General features: G+C 44.7%; 1 protein-coding gene across 1 annotated transcript in view; it reads right to left on the bottom strand.

The window, feature by feature from the left end:
• The window catches only part of myripb (myosin VIIA and Rab interacting protein b), a 559045-nt gene that overhangs the window by 126145 nt on the left and 413320 nt on the right, over window positions 1-19580 (bottom strand). Inside the window, exon 5 of the mRNA XM_068001808.1 lies at window positions 8314-8394. Coding sequence (XP_067857909.1) covers window positions 8314-8394 — 81 coding nt within the window. The remainder of the gene's footprint in view (window positions 1-8313; window positions 8395-19580) is intronic.

Here is a 19580-nt window from a genome sequence, read left to right as displayed (position 1 = left end):
GTAGGCACAAATGGGTCATTTTTAGGTTGGCACGATGTAATGAGTGGAGTGCCACAGGGATCAGTGCTTGGGCCTCAACTATTTACAATCTATATCAATGACTTGGATGAAGAGACCGAATACATTGCTAAATTTGCTGATGATACAAAGGAAGGTAGGAAAGTAAGTTGTGAAGAGGACGTAAGGAGTCTGCAAAGGGATAGAGATAGGATAAGTGAGTGGGCAAAAATTTGGCAGATGGAGTATAATGTGGGAAAATGTGAAGTTGTCCACTTTGGCAGGAGGAATAGAAAAGCAGTGTATTATTTAAATGGCGAGAGATTGCAGAACTCTGAGGTACAGGGGGATCTGGGTGTCCTAGTACATGAATCACAAAAAGTTAGTATGCAGGTACAGCAAGTGATTAGGAAGGCAAATGGAATGTTGTCATTTATTGCAAGGGGAATGGAATATAAAAGTACAGATGTTTTGCTACAGTTGTACAGGGCATTGGTGAGACGACATCTAGAATACTGTGTGCAGTTTTGGTCCCTTATTTAAGAAAGGACATAATTGCTTTGGAGGCGGATCAGAGAAGGTTCACTCGACTGATTCCTCGGATGAGGGGTTATCTTATGAGGAAAGGTTGGACAAGTTGGGCCTGTATACGCTGGAGTTTAGAAGAATGAGAGGTGATCTTATTGAAACATATAAGATCCTGAGGGGACTAGAAGGGATAGATGCTGAGAGGATGTTTCCCCTTGTGGGAGAGACTAGAACTAGGGGCCACAGATTAAAAATAAGGGGTCTCCCATTTAAGACGGAGATGAGGAGAAATTTTTTCTCTCAGAGGTCGTGAGTCTGTGGAACTCCCTTCCCCAGAGAGCGGCGGAGGCAGGGTCATTGAATATTTTTAAGACTGAGTTAGATAGATTCCTGACTAACCAGGGAGTCAAAGGTTATAGTAGGTAGACTGGAAAGTAATGTTGAGGTCACAATCAGATCAACCATGATCTTATCAAATGGCAGGGCAGGCTTGAGGGGCCAAATGGCCTACTCTTGCTCTTAATTCGTATGTTCGTATGTGTGTTCATAAAATAGAAACATGGACAGAGACACTGAAACACTCACACTGAGACAGAGAGAATGTGAAACACAGGGAGAAAGACATAGAACCACAGACATACACAGAAAAAGAGAAAGAGAGATAAAGAGGAAACTGCAACCACACAGGGATAGGAAGAATGAACTACGTACACACAAGGACTGAGCGAGCACTATGGTCATTTGCTGCCAAGAATGGACTTGTTGCATGCATAATTTGGGTTACTATGAATTTTATACGCAGTTTGGGGTTTATTCTAATGATTTGTTTGTATAATGGATAATGAGAGAAATGGGTAGAGTCAGGGCGGGGATTCCCTACGTTGGGAGTTCCCACTCCTTTGGCTCTGTCGGGACAGAGTGTATCAGTGGAATCCGGTATACCCAGTGAGGTGAGGCGTGCTGGCCTCCACTTGAGTGGATGATGCCCCTACTGGTGGAAAGCTGTGCATTGTTTTTTAGAATTATTGAGGATTGGCCCCCTTGCTTGGGCGGGGGCTAAAGGGAAGATGGGTCAGTTGTCGGGGTGCCTGGGCAATGCCAAAGGTGGGGTTGTGCCAGAGTTCCTGGCAGTTAAGGACAGGAAGGTACCAGAGATATGCCTTAAGTGGCGTTTGTGCCTGTCTACTCCATATAAATGAGCTGCCCCTGAACCCACAAAATCCTGTAACTGCTGCGATCTGTCTTAAGGGACTTTGGGGCCATTATTCCAAAATTCAAGTTAATGCAGTCTTTGATACATTCTTTACTAGCATATTTTATTATTATATAGACAGAATTTGCATTTATATAATGCCTTTAACATAGAAAAACGTACCTATGCACGTCACAGAAACGTAATCAGATAAAAATGGATGCCGAGCCAAAGAAAGACATTAGGAGGGGTAACTAAAAGCTTATTCAAACAGGTGGGTTTTATGGAGGGTCTTAAAGGAGGAGAGGGAGGCAGAGAGGTTTAGGGAGGGAATTCCAGAGATGATCCTGGCACAGTGAACGGTTTTGACAGAAGACTGCAAGGCCCAATAGTGCTTAACGTGGTCCAACCTGATGTGGTGATGGATGGTTAAACCAGTTGGATTACAAGTCCTTTTTCTTCCAGTTTTTCCCTTCCTCTCCTGAACTGATGACTCTTGCTGAGGTACAGTTCCACGGCAGCCTTCTGGTCATGTTTTCCACCTCACTAGTCTGAAGGTGCTGAAGGCAGTCGTAGCGTTTGACTGCTGCCCTGTCTGAGATCAACTACCTCAACACCAATGAGGAAATCAAACCTCAGATCTTTAGGTCTAGATTCAGGCTTATTACTGGGCAGTACTTGTACACAGAGGAGCTTTGTTTTTGCTGTTTCTATAGACAATCAAACCCCCCCACCATTGGTATTATTAAAGTTCACTGCCCAGGACATATATTTGAATGATAAATATTTTCTCCCGTATGTGACAGGAAGGTTGTTTCCTGCCCCTTGTATGGGCAGAACATTCACTGAGTGAAAACAACTTAATCTAAAGATCACTCTGCGGTTTATCAATCAATCTATACCAGTTTTTGCCAATACCTCAGATACCAGATGATCAAACTGTTCAGTGAGAACCACATAGAGAGTCACAAAAGTAAAACTGCCAGATGATTGTTATACTATGTCCAGTAAACATTGCCTCGTCTTCATTAAGCTCAGTTTTTTGAAAGGCAAAGAGAGTGTTGTGAGGTGGTGTGATGTTTTGAAGTTCCCACACGTGATGGGGTGGGATGGTCGGACACAGTTCTATACATTCAGTTCCCCACATGGAGAGATCCTGATCTCAGCCAGAGGGAAGTACTGAGTGCAGGTCAAGTGCTTCGCCCTACAGGGAGAATGTCAACCTTGGATGCCTAGTGATTGGTCACTGAGGCCAGGAAGCCCGCTTTCCCTTACAGCAGAGAAATGGTACGTAAGTCAAAGTAGAGTAGGGCAGAAAATATGAATCTATTATGTATTAAAACTGGTAGGTGTGTCACAAAATTCCTTTTCAAAATGCATTCAGAACTCCAATGTCAACTCGGTCTTACACTAATCCCATTATAGAAAGATCCACTTTCACCTGCACTACCTGTGACACCTATAAGTGGTACAGTGATAGAGGTTTTCAATATTAAGCTTTGCTGACATTCAGAACATTATGACACCATGGGGATGATTTTCAACAGCAGGCCGCCGATTTCTCGTCTGCAAAACAGATAGCCTGTTTAGGGTGTAAGATGGCTTTAATTTGCAAATGAAGGTCCTACGCCTGTTTTAGGACCCCGCTGTGAATGCTCTATCCATTTGTGCCAGGAGGTGAGCAGCCTAATCAGCAGTCCTAACCAGCTGCTGGCTGCTCGAGGAAAGGCCCAAAAAGTGTTGGGAGAATTTTTGGGGGGCCAGGAGGAGCAGGAGTGCTGTAGAAGTTTACATCACTGAAGGAGGCCATTCAGCCCATTATATCTGTGCTGGCTCTTTGCTGGAGCAATCCAAATGCCCGGTCCTCTCCCCATAGCCTTGTGTCTTCCTCTGCTTCAAATATTTATCCAATTTCCCCTGAAGAGATGCAATGGTCTCTGCCTCAACCACTGTGGCAAAGCATTTTATGCCCCAGCAGATCTCTGTGTAAAGAAATTTCTCTTCACTGTCTGAGTGATCATTTTAAATTGATGGCCCCTTGTCTATGACTCTCCAACCAGAGGAAATTGTTTTTTCCCTATTCACTCTATCAAAACTATTAATTATTTTAATAATTTTTAAAAATCTCTTCTTAGCCTTCTGTGCAGCAGTGAAATAGTCCCAGTATCTTAAGTCACTCCTCATAACTATAATTCCTCATCATCGGTGAATCTATGCTGTATTGCTTAAATGTCTGTTCAATTGTGGGGAATCCGTACTGCACACTAACTCTAACTGTGGCCGAACCAATACATTGCATAAATTCATCATTACTTCGTTACTTTTATGTCCTGCTGAAACCCTCATCCGTGCCACTGTCACCTCCAGCCTCGACTATTCCAACGCTCTCATGGCCAGCCTCCCATCCTACTTAAACTTCAGCTCATCCAAAATTTTGCTACCTGTATCTTCGCCCATGACCTCTATCCTCGCTGACCTACATTGGCTCCTGATCCCCCAACACCTCAAATTTAAAGTTCTCATCCTTGTGTTTAAATCACTTCATGGCCTCAACCCTCCATTTCTCTATAAACTCATCCAGCCGTACAACTAACTCTCCAGTCCTCTGACTCAGGCTTCCTGTACATCACCTTCTCCCTTTGCCCCACCACGGTCAGCCTTGCCTTTAGCCTGCCTAGATTTGGGACGAGATCATTGGCTAGAGCAAAACAGCAGGCAGAAAGACTACCCTGACACATTTTCGCCCCCTCCAAAGGGAATGTGAAAATTCCAGGCTAAAGTTTCTTCGTGGCTGTTCAAATTTAACTAACAGCTATCACATCTTACCTTTGATAGTTTCTACATTTATTGATATTCTTGGTGTCACTAGCTCCTCTGATCTCAAATGGAACTCCCACATATCCTTCATTGCTAACCTACCTTCGAGAAGTCTGGTTTCCTCTTTCAAGCTAAAAACATTTATTTTCTCCTCAACAACTTTTAATTCTCTACAAAGCCTCAAGTCAATTCAAGACTTGAATATTGCTCCCATATCTTGGGAGGTTCTTCTAAGCTCTCTCTTGCGCTGCAAGATAGGATAAGAAAAAGCTTGTCATCTGATAGGTAATCCCTGTTTCACCTCTAGCTCGAAGTTCTTTTCATTATTACCTTTCATGTCTTTTTTTCATGGAAACTACTGTGTGCTCCTCTTAAGATTCCTCTCTTGTTTCTTCTAACCTGCAAATATACCATCCTACATGCCTTCCTTCTCCCTACTTTGTCACTGTGTTGAATTCAAGACACATCTCACAATGTTCTTGCCTATATTTTTCTTTGCCGAACTCCTTACCTCCTTCAGTCTTTCCTTCCTCCTACATATAATCTAAATGTTTTAAAACTCAATGTTTCACTTTACAGCTTTCTTGATAGCTACCTTAGTGGTGTGGTGTACTATGAACTATGGCCTTGGTTTCTCAATTTAAAAATAACCAACCGATCCAGTGACGATAAGCCGCAGATGCCACATCTTTTATAATTCTCTGCCCAACATGGTGGCTTTATAAATATAATTTTTCAAGCTGTAACTGGCTATTCCAGGAATTGAGATTGTTCAAATATTCCTCAAAAGATGACAACAGTTCTTTAAACAGAACAGACTGTAAAAGATGTTCACCGAGGAGGATTTTGTTCAGGCTGTTGGAAATAATCTAAATGCTACAGTGTCATCTGTAAAGCTAAACCAGTAAGGGCATTACAAATGTTGTCTATCATCTTTGATCAGTTTTGCAGACACCTGGATGCTTTTATGAAAGATGGTATAGGAAAAATGTGTGGGTTTTAATTTCAAACATTATAATTTGTAGATTACTGTTGATAATGTTATCATACAAACACTCATAACAAATTCACCTTTCCAATATTTTAAACAGGTTAACACCTTCATTAAAATAGTAGAGAGGGGAAATTGATAACAATGCAATCAACTGCTCCAAGCTTTTGCAAGCACATAGAATAAAACTATTCTTCCATCAGACACAACTAATGACACAAGGGGGCTGAAATTCTGCAGGCCCTCCCTCTTGATATAAGTGGCAGGATGTGCCCATTTTGACCTTTGGCACTGATCCTGTCAGAGTATGTGAGATCAGGTGGAGCTCACCTCATTATAACATCAATGACGGGCACCCATACCATTGGGGTGGAATGGGCACAAAAAAGATTGAGGTAAGACTGTTCATGCAAAGTGTGGAAGGGATCATTATGAGAGACTGCCAAACAGCCTTTGCAGCTGTCAAATGTGCAGCTGAAAACTCAGACTGCTGAATGATATCTCCTTGATGATGTTCAGTGCCTTCCTGGTCCAGCTGGTACATGTTGATTCCTCATTGAAGAGTGAAGTTATGGAGCAGGCAACATGCGATGATCATTCTTGACACTTTGCCTGGTCTGTACACAGGAATATAGGAATTGCTAGATACAAAAAGACCACGGTCTATCTGGTTCGCCTTCTACCATCCTTATAGTCACATGATACAACGATAATGGAGTTGTTGACCAATCATGGCAATCAATCTCTAGTCTACAACAGACCCAGACATGAGGCAACAAAACCCCCAATGGTGGAGAGCTTTAGGAACCATACTGTAGGACAAACTCCAAGCTCTCAAGGCATTGGAACTTTTGCGTCACTATGCCTATGGTGTGCTTGATAAAGGTTCCAATGGATATATTGCCCATTTTACACTATCACTCAATGGCTCCGATGGGTGCAGCAATGACTTGGCCAAAGTTAGCCTATAAATCCCGTTGATCTACAGCGTCGAGCAGAAGGGGAAAGAAAAACTTTTTAAAAAATCACCCATAGTTGAAGAAAACTAAATTTAAATTGCAACTGCAAGTTGCTGGTTGCTCTTTAACTGTCCTTTTCATGTAAAGACACAGGCCTAGAAATTGATCCATGCAGTGCCCATTTTTCCAGAGCTACGCGGACTACTAAGGCCGCAATATAATGGGCAGGAAGCATGCCCACATTTCCGGTTGGAAGTGCGCCGTCTGCCATATTGGCTAAGGACAAAAAATATGCATCCCTTACCTGCACCAGAAGCAGGCATTATTCTCTTTGCACATGCAAATAAAAGGCCAAACGCCTGTTTGAGACCCTCTCTCCAAGACTGATTCTCCCTGAGGCAATTGGCACCAGGGCCAGTTGATCTCAGGGAAACCAGACCTAGGGATCGCCTGCTAGGCCTAACCAAGAAGGTAAGTAACTTATTCGAATGTGGAGCCGGGAGGAGCAGGAGTGCTCCTCCCAGCCCCACATTAAAGGAACCGATAGCTGCCATGCCCCCTCCCCCACCACCCCCTCCCCGTATTGTCGCTGCTCCCAGTGCCGATCTCTCCCACACCCGACCCCAGCCCTCGATATCCCCTGATCTCTGAAACCTCGATCCCCGGACTGACCCGACTCGGTGTTGCGCCCTACTGGTTCCATTATAATGAGGCCTGACGCCCAATATCTGGGGAGCCTCAGGCCTCACCATTCAGTTATGAACCCTGTGCCCCCTGCACACGCCTGAATTTCTGGGCCACAGCCTAGCAACTATCAACATTCAGTTCACATGGGTGCGATCTGGTAGTGGTGTTGCATTGTTGTAATGGCCAGAAAAGGACATAAGAATTAAGATTTATATAGCGCCTTTCACAGCCTCAGGACAATCTAAAGCAATTTACAACCAAATGAAGCACTTTTGAAGTTTAATCACTGTTGTAATGTAGGAAACATGGCAGCCAATTTGCGCACAGCAAGCTCCCACAAACAGCAATGATGTAACGGTCAGATAATTTGTTTTTAGTGATGTTGAGGGATAAATATTGGCCAGGACACTGGGGAGAACTGTCCTGCTCTTCTTTGAATTGTCCATGGGATCTTTTACATCCACTTGAGAGGGCAGATGGGGCCTCGATTTAATGTCTCATCCAAAAGACGGCACCTCCAACAGTGCAGCACTCCCTCAGTACTGCACTGAAGTTTCAGCCTAGTATTTTGTGCTCAAGTCTCTGGAGTGTGACTTGAACCCACAACCTTCTGACTCAGAGGCAAGAGTGCAACCAACTGAGCCATGGCTGACACTTTGAAGTGTAAGGCACAGGACTGTTAGCCAGCTGGGATGCCAGTGGCAGCTGCAGGTAAGTCCTGGGGCGGGGGGGGGGAATGTGAGACCAAGATGGGGGGGTGAACCTTGGCTGGCGGTGGCCTGCAGTGTTTTTGTGAGGCCCAGAGGAGCACTAGTGCGCCTAAAATGGCAATCGGGGTCCTCTGAATGTTGTAGGACCCTGATTTGCATTTTAAATGGGCCTACTGCCTAGTGCAGGGGGGGCTCTCTAGCTGTCAAGCAATAGGGATGGAGGAGGATTGCCACAGCCACGGTAACATCGGGAATGGGTGGAAAGTCATTTCCTAACATTTTCGGGGCACTACTGTCCTGTTTCCACCGGGCGGAAGGCCTCGAAATCTACCACAGACTATCTTCTCCTGTTAAGAACACCAAGTGGATAAAGCACATGCTTAAAGATTACATATAACACTACAATCTTCTTCTATTCCATTTCAACCTCACCTTCACTTTGTCTGTAGGATGTGGAGTCACTGCCACAAATACTCTCTTCATTCTCTTGGCTGCCATCAAGAATACTGCCCTCTGCACAGAACAGAATGTTCAGGTGTTGAGTTAAGAAAACTTATTGGAAAAGGCTTTATCAATAACAGTATCAACTCAATGGCCACAGAGGGTAAAAGCATTTTAAGTAACAAGCTACAGTCTCAGGATGGTACCTCCTATTGCAGTTTTTGATTTACAAAAGGCTGTAAGGAGAAATTAATATGGGATAGTGGACAGCTCACAGGGAGTTAAAGACAATGGGGCTGAATTTCCTTGGCCACTCACCTGTCTCCCACCATAACTCCGGCAGGGGATTGGCGGAACCCCCTGGAAACGCTGGATTTCCACCATTTCTGGGTGCTTTCTATTTGCCTTGTGAAGAGCGGAACCTCCATTCACCCTTTACAAGGCAAATGACGCAAAAGGGGCAGAGTTCCCGCTCAAAGGGGTGGAAGTTCGCACTCCTTTGGCTGAGTGGGACCTGGTTTATCAGTGGAGGCCGGTATGCAGAGTGAGTTGAGGCGTTCTGGCCTCCAGAAGGTCCAATATGGGCCCCATTAGTGGGGTCCAGGTCAAGAAAATAGCCTGGATCCCTGAAAAACAGTAAGTAATGGTTTTTAAAAAAATTAGGGATCGGCTCGTTACACAGGGCTTTGGAGACCATGGCTGAGGTCGGGGGATTCTTTGGTAGGCCTCCATCGTCAGGTAGGTACCAGAGATGTACCCGAAGTGCTGCTTGGTGCATGCCTGTCCCATGCTAATAAGGTGTCCTCCCACTTACCCTGCAAACTCCAGTGAGTCAGCACTGGTGGGCAGAGGACTGTGTAATCCGGGCATAACCATGGATGTTCAGCCCCAGTAAATCTGACAATGTAATAAACCATGATAGCAAAGCTCAAGTTGTTTGCACACATCAGAGCACCAAGGGGTAGTTTTTGTCTTTGCTCATGGGCGGTAATCTGGTAGAGCAGTTCGCCTGCCCGATTATAGAACCACACCATTCTCAGTCTATTGACTTAAATGGAATGAAAATTGGGCAGGTTCTATTACGTGTAGGCAATCTGTTCTGCCAGATTACCACCCAGCTGGCGGAAATTAAACTCTTCCCCCAAGAGTGAATGAATACACTGCCTGATACTTATTACTCTTCATAATATTTAGCCTACGGCTTGCATTAAAAAAAGTTTGATATTGAGTTTATTTCAACAATTTATGCCAGACACAATGAGCATGACAGGGGTTATTGTGATGTATGTTAGTTGCTTCCATAAGCAGTCTGAGCAGTTTTATGGCAGTTGACTCACATTTTGCATGATAGTGGAATCCAGGGTTATAATAACGGAACCACCTTGTGAGCTGAATCTGATATCCGTTTCTTTTGCACGTGCATTCCTTCACTCTGTCTGAAGGTGGATCAAGTCAACACTAGAGGAGGCAAGGTCTGCTTTGAATCGTTAAGCTGCCTAATTCCACATTAAGGTGAATGTACAGAATAATAGTTATGATCGGATTTATTTAGTTCAACTGCTATAACTTATCTTCATGTAATAACATGAAAATAATGTACATGCTACCCCAGTGCACTGGGTTGTCTTGCTTGCCTTAAACAGACAAGTTGTTGGTGTCGTTGTTTGTGCCAGCTAACTTACTTGCAGAAACTACTAATCTATTACTGCAATGAAGTAGAAAAGAAAACCGGCGCCACATAAAACGGGCTGCCAACTCGCAATGAGCCCGTTTCGCATGACCGGCATAAACCAATTTCACCCCCTAAATGTCAGAAAGCTATTCAACTACATGGAGCACCATAGCAGAGTCAGATCCTGTCTTCAGCTGACATCTATTGATGCACATTTTCCAGCTGGGGTCACTGAATAACAATGAAGAATGGGAAACCCCGGATATTTCCTCCCACATAGCCTACAGATCCTTTTGCCAGTTGCAAAAGCTCCAGCTTTAAGCCCGCCCTTAATAAATAACACAACAACTTGCATTTATGTAGGCGCTTTGTACATAGAAAAGGTGTTTCACAGCGGCATAAGGAAAAAATGGACGGCAAGCCAAAGGAGGGTGACCAAAAGCTTGAGCAAAAAGGTAGGTTTTAAGGAGGGGCTTAAAGAAAGAGAGGGAGGTGAAGAAGAAGAAAGACTTGCATTTATATAGTGCCTTTCACAACCTCAGGACCTCCCAAAGTGCTTTACAGCCAATTAAGTACTTTTGGAATGTAGGAAATTACGGCAGCCAAGTTGCACAAATACCAATGAGATAAATGACTAGGTAATCTGATTTAATGATGTTGGTTGAGGGATAAACGTTTGCCAAGTCGTTAAGGGGGAAATCCCTGCAATTCTTTGAATAGCATCATGGGGTCTTTTATATCCACATGAGAAAGCAGATGGGGCCTCGGTTTAACATCGCATCTGAATGACAGCACTTCTAACAGTGCAGCACTCCCTCAGTACTGCACTGAAGTGTCAACCTGGATTATGTCTTTGGAGTGGGGCTTGAACCCACAACCTTACGATGCAGAGGCAAGACTTCTACCAATGAGCCAGGACTGACATTAACACAAGGTGGAAAGGCAGAGCGTTTGGGGGAATTCCAGAGCATGGGGCCTAGATAGCTGAAGACACGGTGCCAATGGTGGAGCAAAGTGCGGGGGGAGAAGGGTTGCACAAGAAGCCAAAGGATCAGAAAGTTTGAAGGGAAACTTGTAGGGCTGTGGTAAGTTAGAGATAGGTAGAGGCAAGGCCATGAAGGGATTTAAACATAAGGATGAGAATTTCAAATTTGAGCCCATGGAATGAAAGCCAATATGATGGGTGAGTGGGGCTTGGTGCATGATGGGATACAGGCAGCAAAGTTTTGGATGAGCTATAGTTCACAGATTTTGTCTTGAATGCATATCTCATACTAATATTAGCGCATATCATCACCATAATACAGAACTCTCCAGGGGTTGCTTCTAACATTAAAATGAGTAATAACCACCTCACACTGGATACGTGTCAACCATTTGTATAGTCTATAATGTTTTTGTACAAGTCATAGTAAGATCGTGTTTAAGAGGTTTCAAATGTTATTATTTGCAGGTTCGATAACAGTACTTAAAGCTGAATGTCATCAACAGCTCTTCAAATATTGCTATTAAAAATAAGACACGAATCCTCTTGACAAAGCTCTTCCTCCATCCTCAATACAGCTACCCACTGAAGCATTCTGCATATTCTGGGCGATGAACATTTAGTACTGCAGCAGTATACAGTGATCTGTGTTATTTCAGGCCATCACACTCCATTTATCGCAGAATTTGGGCGCATACATTTTGCGAGCTAGAAATCATTTGACAACAGATGCTAATAGGAAAACTCAGGGAAAATGTTTTGCCTAAATGAACACAAGTTCACTGGTGTTGCAACCTATGAATTCCAAATGCCTGTGTTTTAGAATAAAATTAACCTCATTCCCAGTTTAACACATTTTGATAACAATGATCACTGAAGTGACAGACTCTAAACGCAAACACTTGCATTTATATAGTGCCTTTAACATAGTAAAACATCCCAATACACCACAATTTGGGGTCAGAATTGAGCAGGAGTGAAATTAGGAGTGGTGGCCAAATAGGTGGTCACAAAGATAGCTTTTAAAGAGTTGACTGAAAGTGAGGAGAGATGTAGGGAGCCAAACAGAATTCCAGAGAGTGGGACAAGATGGCTGAAAGTTCCTCTGTCTTGGCAGATGGTATAGTAGAGGGAAGGGCGATTGCACAATGGAACACAATTAGAAGAGCAGAGGGTGTAAGAGTGCTCCTCTGGGCTCCACAAGACCAGCCTGGGCTGCTGCAGCTCCCCGCACCACCACCCACCCCCCCACACCGAGACAGGACCCGTTCCCGTGGATCTACCTTCTTCCAGCCCAGAGCCGGCAGGCTGCCCCGGGATGATCATTTTCCGCTCGCTGCCTGGCGGCTGAATGCTAAGGAAGACTGGTCCTCAAAAAGGATCTGGCCTCCCACTGGGACTATCGGCCAGCCATATATCTACCCCATTGTAGGTGGCGGAGATGTGGATGGGTTTGAGTTTATGGACAGAGCGGCGAGTGAGGAGAACATTGTAAAAGTCAAGTCTGGAGTTGACAAAAGCATAGGGTGAGATGGGGTGGTGATGGGTGATAGTAGGGAGGTGGAATTAGACAGTCTTGGATGTAAGTTTTGAAGCTCAGCTCAGGGTCAAGCAGGACGGAGAATATACACGGTCAAATTGAGTTTGATTGATTCCCAACCCCCTTCTAGGATTCTCAAACACTTCCCCAGGAAATGTTCCACATACAGTCACGGTATCCACAAATGGGTGAAATCCCTGCCAACTGTAGACTCTGTGGCCGAAATTCTTTGTCCCTTCCATCACACTCCTGCAGTAACCCCATCAGGAGTGTGGCTGAAGGGCCAGAAAATAGGGCAGGATCTGGATATGTTGGGTCCTGGCCTGCACTGGGAGTTCCAATGGAGCACTGTAAGGGCTGGAACCTCTGCCCACTACTTACAAAGCCAATGGGCACATTTGGAAGCTGTACACCAAGACGGCAGAGGCAGCAGAGTCCAGGCTGAAACCTAGGACCCTTGAAGACTATTGAAGGCAACATTTTATTTGGCCTCGTTACAGCGATATTTGATTTCTGGGGCCAGCACGTCCCTCCTCCCCCCCGCAAAAAAAAACAAACGACTATCCACCAAGATTGCCTGCTTAGCGGCACGGGCACCTGTCAGCTCCATGCAAATGAGGTGACCTCCCACAAACTCTGGTGGGGTCAGCACCAGAGGTCATGAGTGGACACAATTCAACTGCCCCCACACCCCCCCCACCCCCGGCAAGGATTTTCAGCCCCACTGTTCCTACATTATGATTGGAGGAAGGTATACAGTGGTGTTCCCCAGGGGTCGGTACTAGGACCGCTTTTTCTTTGATATATATTAATGACTTGGACTTTTTTTTTATTTGTTTATCGGATGTGGGCGTCGTTGGCAAGACCAGCATTTATTGCTCATCCCTAATTGCCCTTGAGAAGGTGGGGATGAGCCGCCTTCTTGAACCGGGTGGTGAAGGTTCTCCTTGGGTGCACAGGACACAATTTCAAAATTTGCAGATGACACAAAATTTGGAAGTTTAGTGAACAGTGGGGAGGATAGTGATAGACGTCAAGAGGACATAGACAGGCTGGTGGAATGGGCGGACACATGGCAGATGAAATTTAACGCAGAGAATTGTGAAGTGATACATTTTGGTAGGAAGAACGAGGAGAGGCAATATAAAGTTAAGGGTACAATTCTAATGTGGAGGCAGGAACAAAGAGACCTGGGGGTATATGTGCACAAATCGTTGAAGGTGGCAGGGCAGGTTGAGAAAGCAGTTAAAAAAGCATACGGGGTCCTGGGCTTTATAAATAGAGGCATAGAGTACAAAATCAAGGAGGTTATGATGAACCTTTATAAAGCACTGATTCGGCCACAACTGGAGTATTGTGTCCAGTTCTGGGCAGCACACTTCTGGAAGGATGTAAAGGCCTTAGAGAGGGTGCAGGAAAGATTTACTAGAATGGTTCCAGGGATGAGGGACTTCAGTTACATGGATAGACTGGAGAAGCTGGGGTTGTTCTCCTTAGAGCAGAGAAGGTTGAGGAGAGATTTGATAGAGGTGTTCAAAATCATGAAGGGTCTAGACGGAATAGATAGAGAGAAACTGTTCCCATTGGCGGAAGGGTCAAGGACCAGAGGCCACAGATTTAAGGTGATTGGCAAAAGAACCAAAGGTAACATGAGGAAAAACTTTGTTACGCAGCGAGTGGTTATGATCTGGAATGCGCTGCCTGAAAGGGTGGTGGAGGCAGATTCAATCGTGGCTTTCAAAAAAGAACTGGATAAATATTTGAAGGAAAAAAATTACAGGGCTGTGGGGAAAGGGCGGGGGAGTGGGACAAGCTGGATTGCTCTTGCAGAGAGTCAGCATGGGCTCGACGGGCCGAATGGCCTCCTTCTGTTCTGTAACCATTCTATGATTCTATTTCTAAATACTTGCCACCATTGAAGTGGCAACATTCAATGCATGTCCACTTCCTATAACCAATGTACATGCAGCAACATTTTAAACAATATCTTTCTATTTTTGTTCAAAGATTGGGGGCAGGTAAAGCTTTACTTTTAATGTCATTTAGCGTGAGAAGGAGTTACTTTTGCTGGTCTGTACTTATGATTACTTTGTGAGTTAAATCCCAGAATAAGAGTCACAACTTTAATGAATTCCTGTTACTTTCAATAAAGTATTTGATCTTCTGTGGTATTTCTCATGAACAAAAATGTTTTTAAGAAATGGAGTTGAGTTGGCCTTAGCAACTGATAAAGATGACACCTTACTAATCTCATCTCCATCAATCAGAAAAATCACATTGGGCTAATAATAATTCCAGTCCTAAACTTCCACAGACTCGCAGGCTGCTCTGCAGCTACTTGTTATTTATAGCTTCAGTTACAAAGTTCTTAAATGTTTACAGTTAGATTAACTTGCTTGAACTTTCACTTACAACTTTTAAAATGTTTAGAGTTATAATTCTTGTTGTTTATTTAAATTTTCAGTTTAAGTTGTGAAACTGCAATGACTGCAGTAGAATAGGATTCTTGGATCTCTCTACTCCTTCTTAATTATATGATCCATAATACCATATGGGTTGCACAAATCAATGAGAAAGAAAACAGGGTCCCTATATTCATATATTAATGCTAACACAAAACTTTTTTTTAATATACAGAGATAGAGAGAGAGAGAGAGAGAGAGAAAGAATAGTTAAATGGTGGCATGCTGGCTATGGGAGGATGCAGCTTTAATCTCATGTGCCATCAAATTCCTGATCTCAGCTATTGAAAACATGGGGGGTAATTTTACTTGAACTTTGGTGTTGGGGGGCGGGTGGGCAGGAAAAACAGCTGATTTTTGGAGGTGGTCCACATCCCGGCTCTAACTCGCCCACTTCCGGGTTTAACCCAGGAGCATTTGGATGCACGCGCGCGCAACAGAAACCCAGAAGTCCCATCGCCATTTAAAGCCGGCGGGCCGATACTTAGAGGGGCAATGTAGCACATTGAGATTGTTGAGGCACTTAATTTTTTGTATATTAGAAATGTCAAAGGAATTTAACCTTATCTGTTCGGGTTTCCCATCGCTTCTGAAGCACTCAGGTGAAAGCAGGTGGGGAAGGACCCGATCCTTGAGGTGAGTGCCTTTATTGCACTGCCTGTGGGCCAGGAGGAGCAGGAGTGCTTTATCCAGGCCAAATAAGCTCACCTGGAGTGATCGGACTCCCCCCCCCCCCTCCCACCGATGCTGGACACCCGATCTTCTCCAAGGCCCACCTGATGTCATCCAGGTTCCCACACCTCCCGCCACCCCTCCGATTTCTTTCTCAGCCCACGATCTCTCTCTCCCTCCTTCCTTGAAAGAGATTGTTGGTAGGTGGGTGATGGGGGGTGTAGTGCATGGAGCAGTGGATGCGGCTAGTGGTGCAGTTGGTAGGAGATGGCACTTGACAGTTGGCATCGCTCAGCTTCACCACTCGTGTCAAAGCACTGAATTTCTTCTTGTACTGCGTACATGTTCGTGGTGCTATGCACCTGGCATTGACTTCGCCCTCTACTGCCTCCCACTGCCTCTTGAGCATACGTCTGGAGGGCTTCTTGCCCCCCTGCAGATATATGATGTCCCTCTTTCTGTCCACCTCTTGCACCAAGGCTTCTAGTGCATCAACAAAGAACCTTGGTGCACACACTCTCGCAGGCCTGGTACAAACTCAGATCGGCAGATTGGTGAGGTCTGGCATGCAGATTGGAGGATGTGGGATTTAGTCGTGCACAACCTTTATTCAATGTTTTAACATGACTCAACAGTTTGTAAGCATAGGGAGGGGACCTGCGTTTTACATGTACGATGTTTGATCTCCATTCAGACTCGAGCGGAACTGTACCTTGTATTTTGCAAATAAGAAGTGCAGGCTGCCTTTAAGAAGTGCAGGCTGCCTTTACGTGATGCGAGCCATAGCGTGATATCGGGGCCTCCCTGCTGGTGAGCAGCCACTCAACAGCACAGCGAGGCCTGGCTGCTTGCAGATACCAGGTAAATGACCAGGCAGCACGAACATTACGTGCTGCCTGCATGTCAACGACCGGGCGCGGGTTAATCATGCACCACGAGCCCCGGGCCCGGTTTCGGGGGTTATCCAATTTAACCCCCTATATTTTCACTAACACGTAACTACCTTTTCTTACTTTGAACTCGTTCATAAATCGTCCACTGGAGGCTGCTTTAGAATGAGATATAAAGCATGTTTGCTTGTTCCCCTCCCCCTCCCTGAGAGTACATACTGCTTTATTTTTCCAAGTTAGTACTCTGAGGCATTTTGCTGAGGTAGTTAGTCCGTCATCTCCAGAAATATCTTCTTTTATGTATTTTGTGACCTGGCTTCGATAATTGCATTTATTGTATTTTTATTATATGTGACAGAATTATCAGTGAAGTTAGCACCAAGCCAATATCTTCATTCTCTTCTGTTAATCATATCATCAATGAAGTAACTCACCACTGCTGAGATGACACATTGCTCACTTTACACAATAAAGGAAAGCCATTAAAACTGACCTTCACTGTGTCCGTCTAGCATCAAGTTGTGGAGGAGCCAGATCTTCTTACAGCTCTACATTAACAAGACCATAGCCACCCTGGTTGGCCCCGTGCCGAAAATTCTATGACCTAATCGCTGATCCCAAACTACTCCCTGGATGCCGGCTGAACTTGATAGTGCACAACCTTGACGATCCACTGAACCCTGAACTGAGCTTTAAACCCCACATCCAGTCCATTAACAAAACTATTTTCACCTCCAATCATCATCTTGCTCTGTCTGTACATTATACCACTGCCAATCAAACTCTCGTCAATGTCTTCATCACCTCCAGACTCTACTTTTCCAATGCTCTCCTCACAGGTCTCCTGTACTTCCCTCTATATGAAATTCGACTCATCTAGAATGACACTGTCCACACCCTATCCTGCACTAAATACTGCTCACTTATCACCCCTGCCCTTACCAATCTCCTTAATTCCTGCCCCTGGACTGCCAATAGTCCCCCCCGACTGTAGCAGAGGAGACATAAGGATGGATTGAGTGGTAAGAAATGGCCACTCTCTGTCTGCTTAACCCTGCAAATGGTTCAACCACTCATACTAAGCTCATTCAAATCCCCTTATACATTTCATTCAGGATAAGTTAGGTGGCTTCTGTCCTCTTTAACGGTGGCTCCGCCCAGTTGAGGTGTTTCAATGAGTACCCCACTGCAGTAGCACAACATTTTCCTCTCCAGCACTGGCAGTCCCCCTCCCTAGAGTGAAGGCATCACTCAGAGCCCACTTTCATATGTAACTGACCCCGACTCAGGAAACTGGGTCGGGGTCGGGTGTGAGTGCGAACAGGAAAATTCAGGCCCGAGTTGCCTCTTGAACCCATTTTATATAATTAATTTCAATAGAAATTCACTGGTAGCATTTTGGTGACTTATTTTTCCATTATTTTCAGGATATTATTTCTCTGGAAATCCATTTACTGAGTTTTTGAACCTTTTTCTGAAAGAAAATGTGATGTAATGTTACAGTATTTAATCTAATTATACACATGTATAATATGTCATCGGGAGGGGACCCGATCTGCAATTTTAGTTAGAGGCCTTAGCAGTGACAGCTTCTCCGTCAGGCCTAAAAGAAAGAGTGAGGGAGTGGAACTAGGTGGATTGCTCTTGCAGAGAGCCGGCACGGACTCGACAGGCTGAATGGCCTTCTGTGCTGTAATCATTCTATGATTCTCACCTGTCAGGAGCCGGATTGAGGGTCAGAAGAGGTTTAGCAGGTAAGTTTTAAAACTTTATTTTAGATTTCCTTGTGGGCCAAGAGGAGCATGAGTGCTCCTCCAGGCCTTACGAGGAAGCCTTGGGGATCCCTTGCCTCGGGCTCCCCACTGCTCCCGATCGCAGCTAGAACCCCCACTCCCCCAACTAATTGCCAGGGACCGTTCCCACGGGTCCCCGGCTCCTGACCTCCTGTTGCCGAACTCCCACTTGCCAGACAGGTAGTGCATCTGCCGGGACTCCAGGAGAGTTCATGCAAATGAGGGCAGGCTTGCGCGCACCGTACCCGCCTCCCTATTAAAATCGGGGACTATATTTCAAAACAGCAACTGTAACCTAGGTACAAGTGTACTTTGAGATGTTTCCGTGTAATAGCGTTCCTATTTTTGGTAACCTTGTAATCTGAATTGGATATTTGTGTCTTTTTCCCCGAGTCCCCATGAGTGCCTCAGCAAACTTTTCGAAGGTGGATCAAGAAAATACTTGTTAAGCTGTTTTATTTCACAGCACGTACAGAGCAACAGTTATGATTGGATTCTCTTAGTTCAATGAACAAATGTAAGGAATCTTACAACACCAGGTTATAGTCCAACAGATTTATTTGAAAATCATAAGCTTTCGGAGGCTTTCTCCTTCGTCAGGTGAAGTGTGACACTTCACCTGAGGAAGGAGGAAAGCTCCGAAAGCTTGTGATTTTCAAATAAATCTGTTGGACTATAACCTGGTGTTGTAAGATTCCTTACATTTGTCAACCCCAGTCCATCACCGGCATCTCCACATCATGGCTTCAATGAACAAGAGATAGCTCTAGGGGAGGAGATTAGCAATGGAACTAGAAATACAGTATTGATAGGGGATTCATTAGTTAAAGGGGCTGATACAATGTTTTGCAGTTCAGACCGACAGTCCTAGGTCCTTTGTTGCCTCCCAGATGCTAGAGTAAAGGACATATCAAATAGACCGGAAAAGATTGTGGAAGGGGAGGTAAAGCAGCAGTTATCGTGGTCCATGTGGGAGCCAATGATATAGGTAAAGACATGCCTGAAGTCCTGCAAAATTAATTTAGGAGATTAGGAATCAAGTTCAGGACCAGGATTTAATGGGTGGTAATCTCAAGATTACTTCCCCAGCCATGCTCTAGAGTATGGAAGGGCAGGAAGATTAGGGAAATCAATGCATGGCTAAAGGTGTGCTATCAGAAAGAGTGATTACACTTTGTTGGGCATTAACACCAGTTCTGGGACAGATGGGAGTTATTCTACACAGAATGGCTATAACTGAACAA

Source organism: Heptranchias perlo, chromosome 2 (genome assembly GCF_035084215.1).
Source record: "Heptranchias perlo isolate sHepPer1 chromosome 2, sHepPer1.hap1, whole genome shotgun sequence".
In the NCBI taxonomy this organism is placed as follows: Eukaryota; Metazoa; Chordata; class Chondrichthyes; order Hexanchiformes; family Hexanchidae; genus Heptranchias; species Heptranchias perlo.
This window is presented reverse-complemented; position numbering and strand designations above follow the sequence as displayed.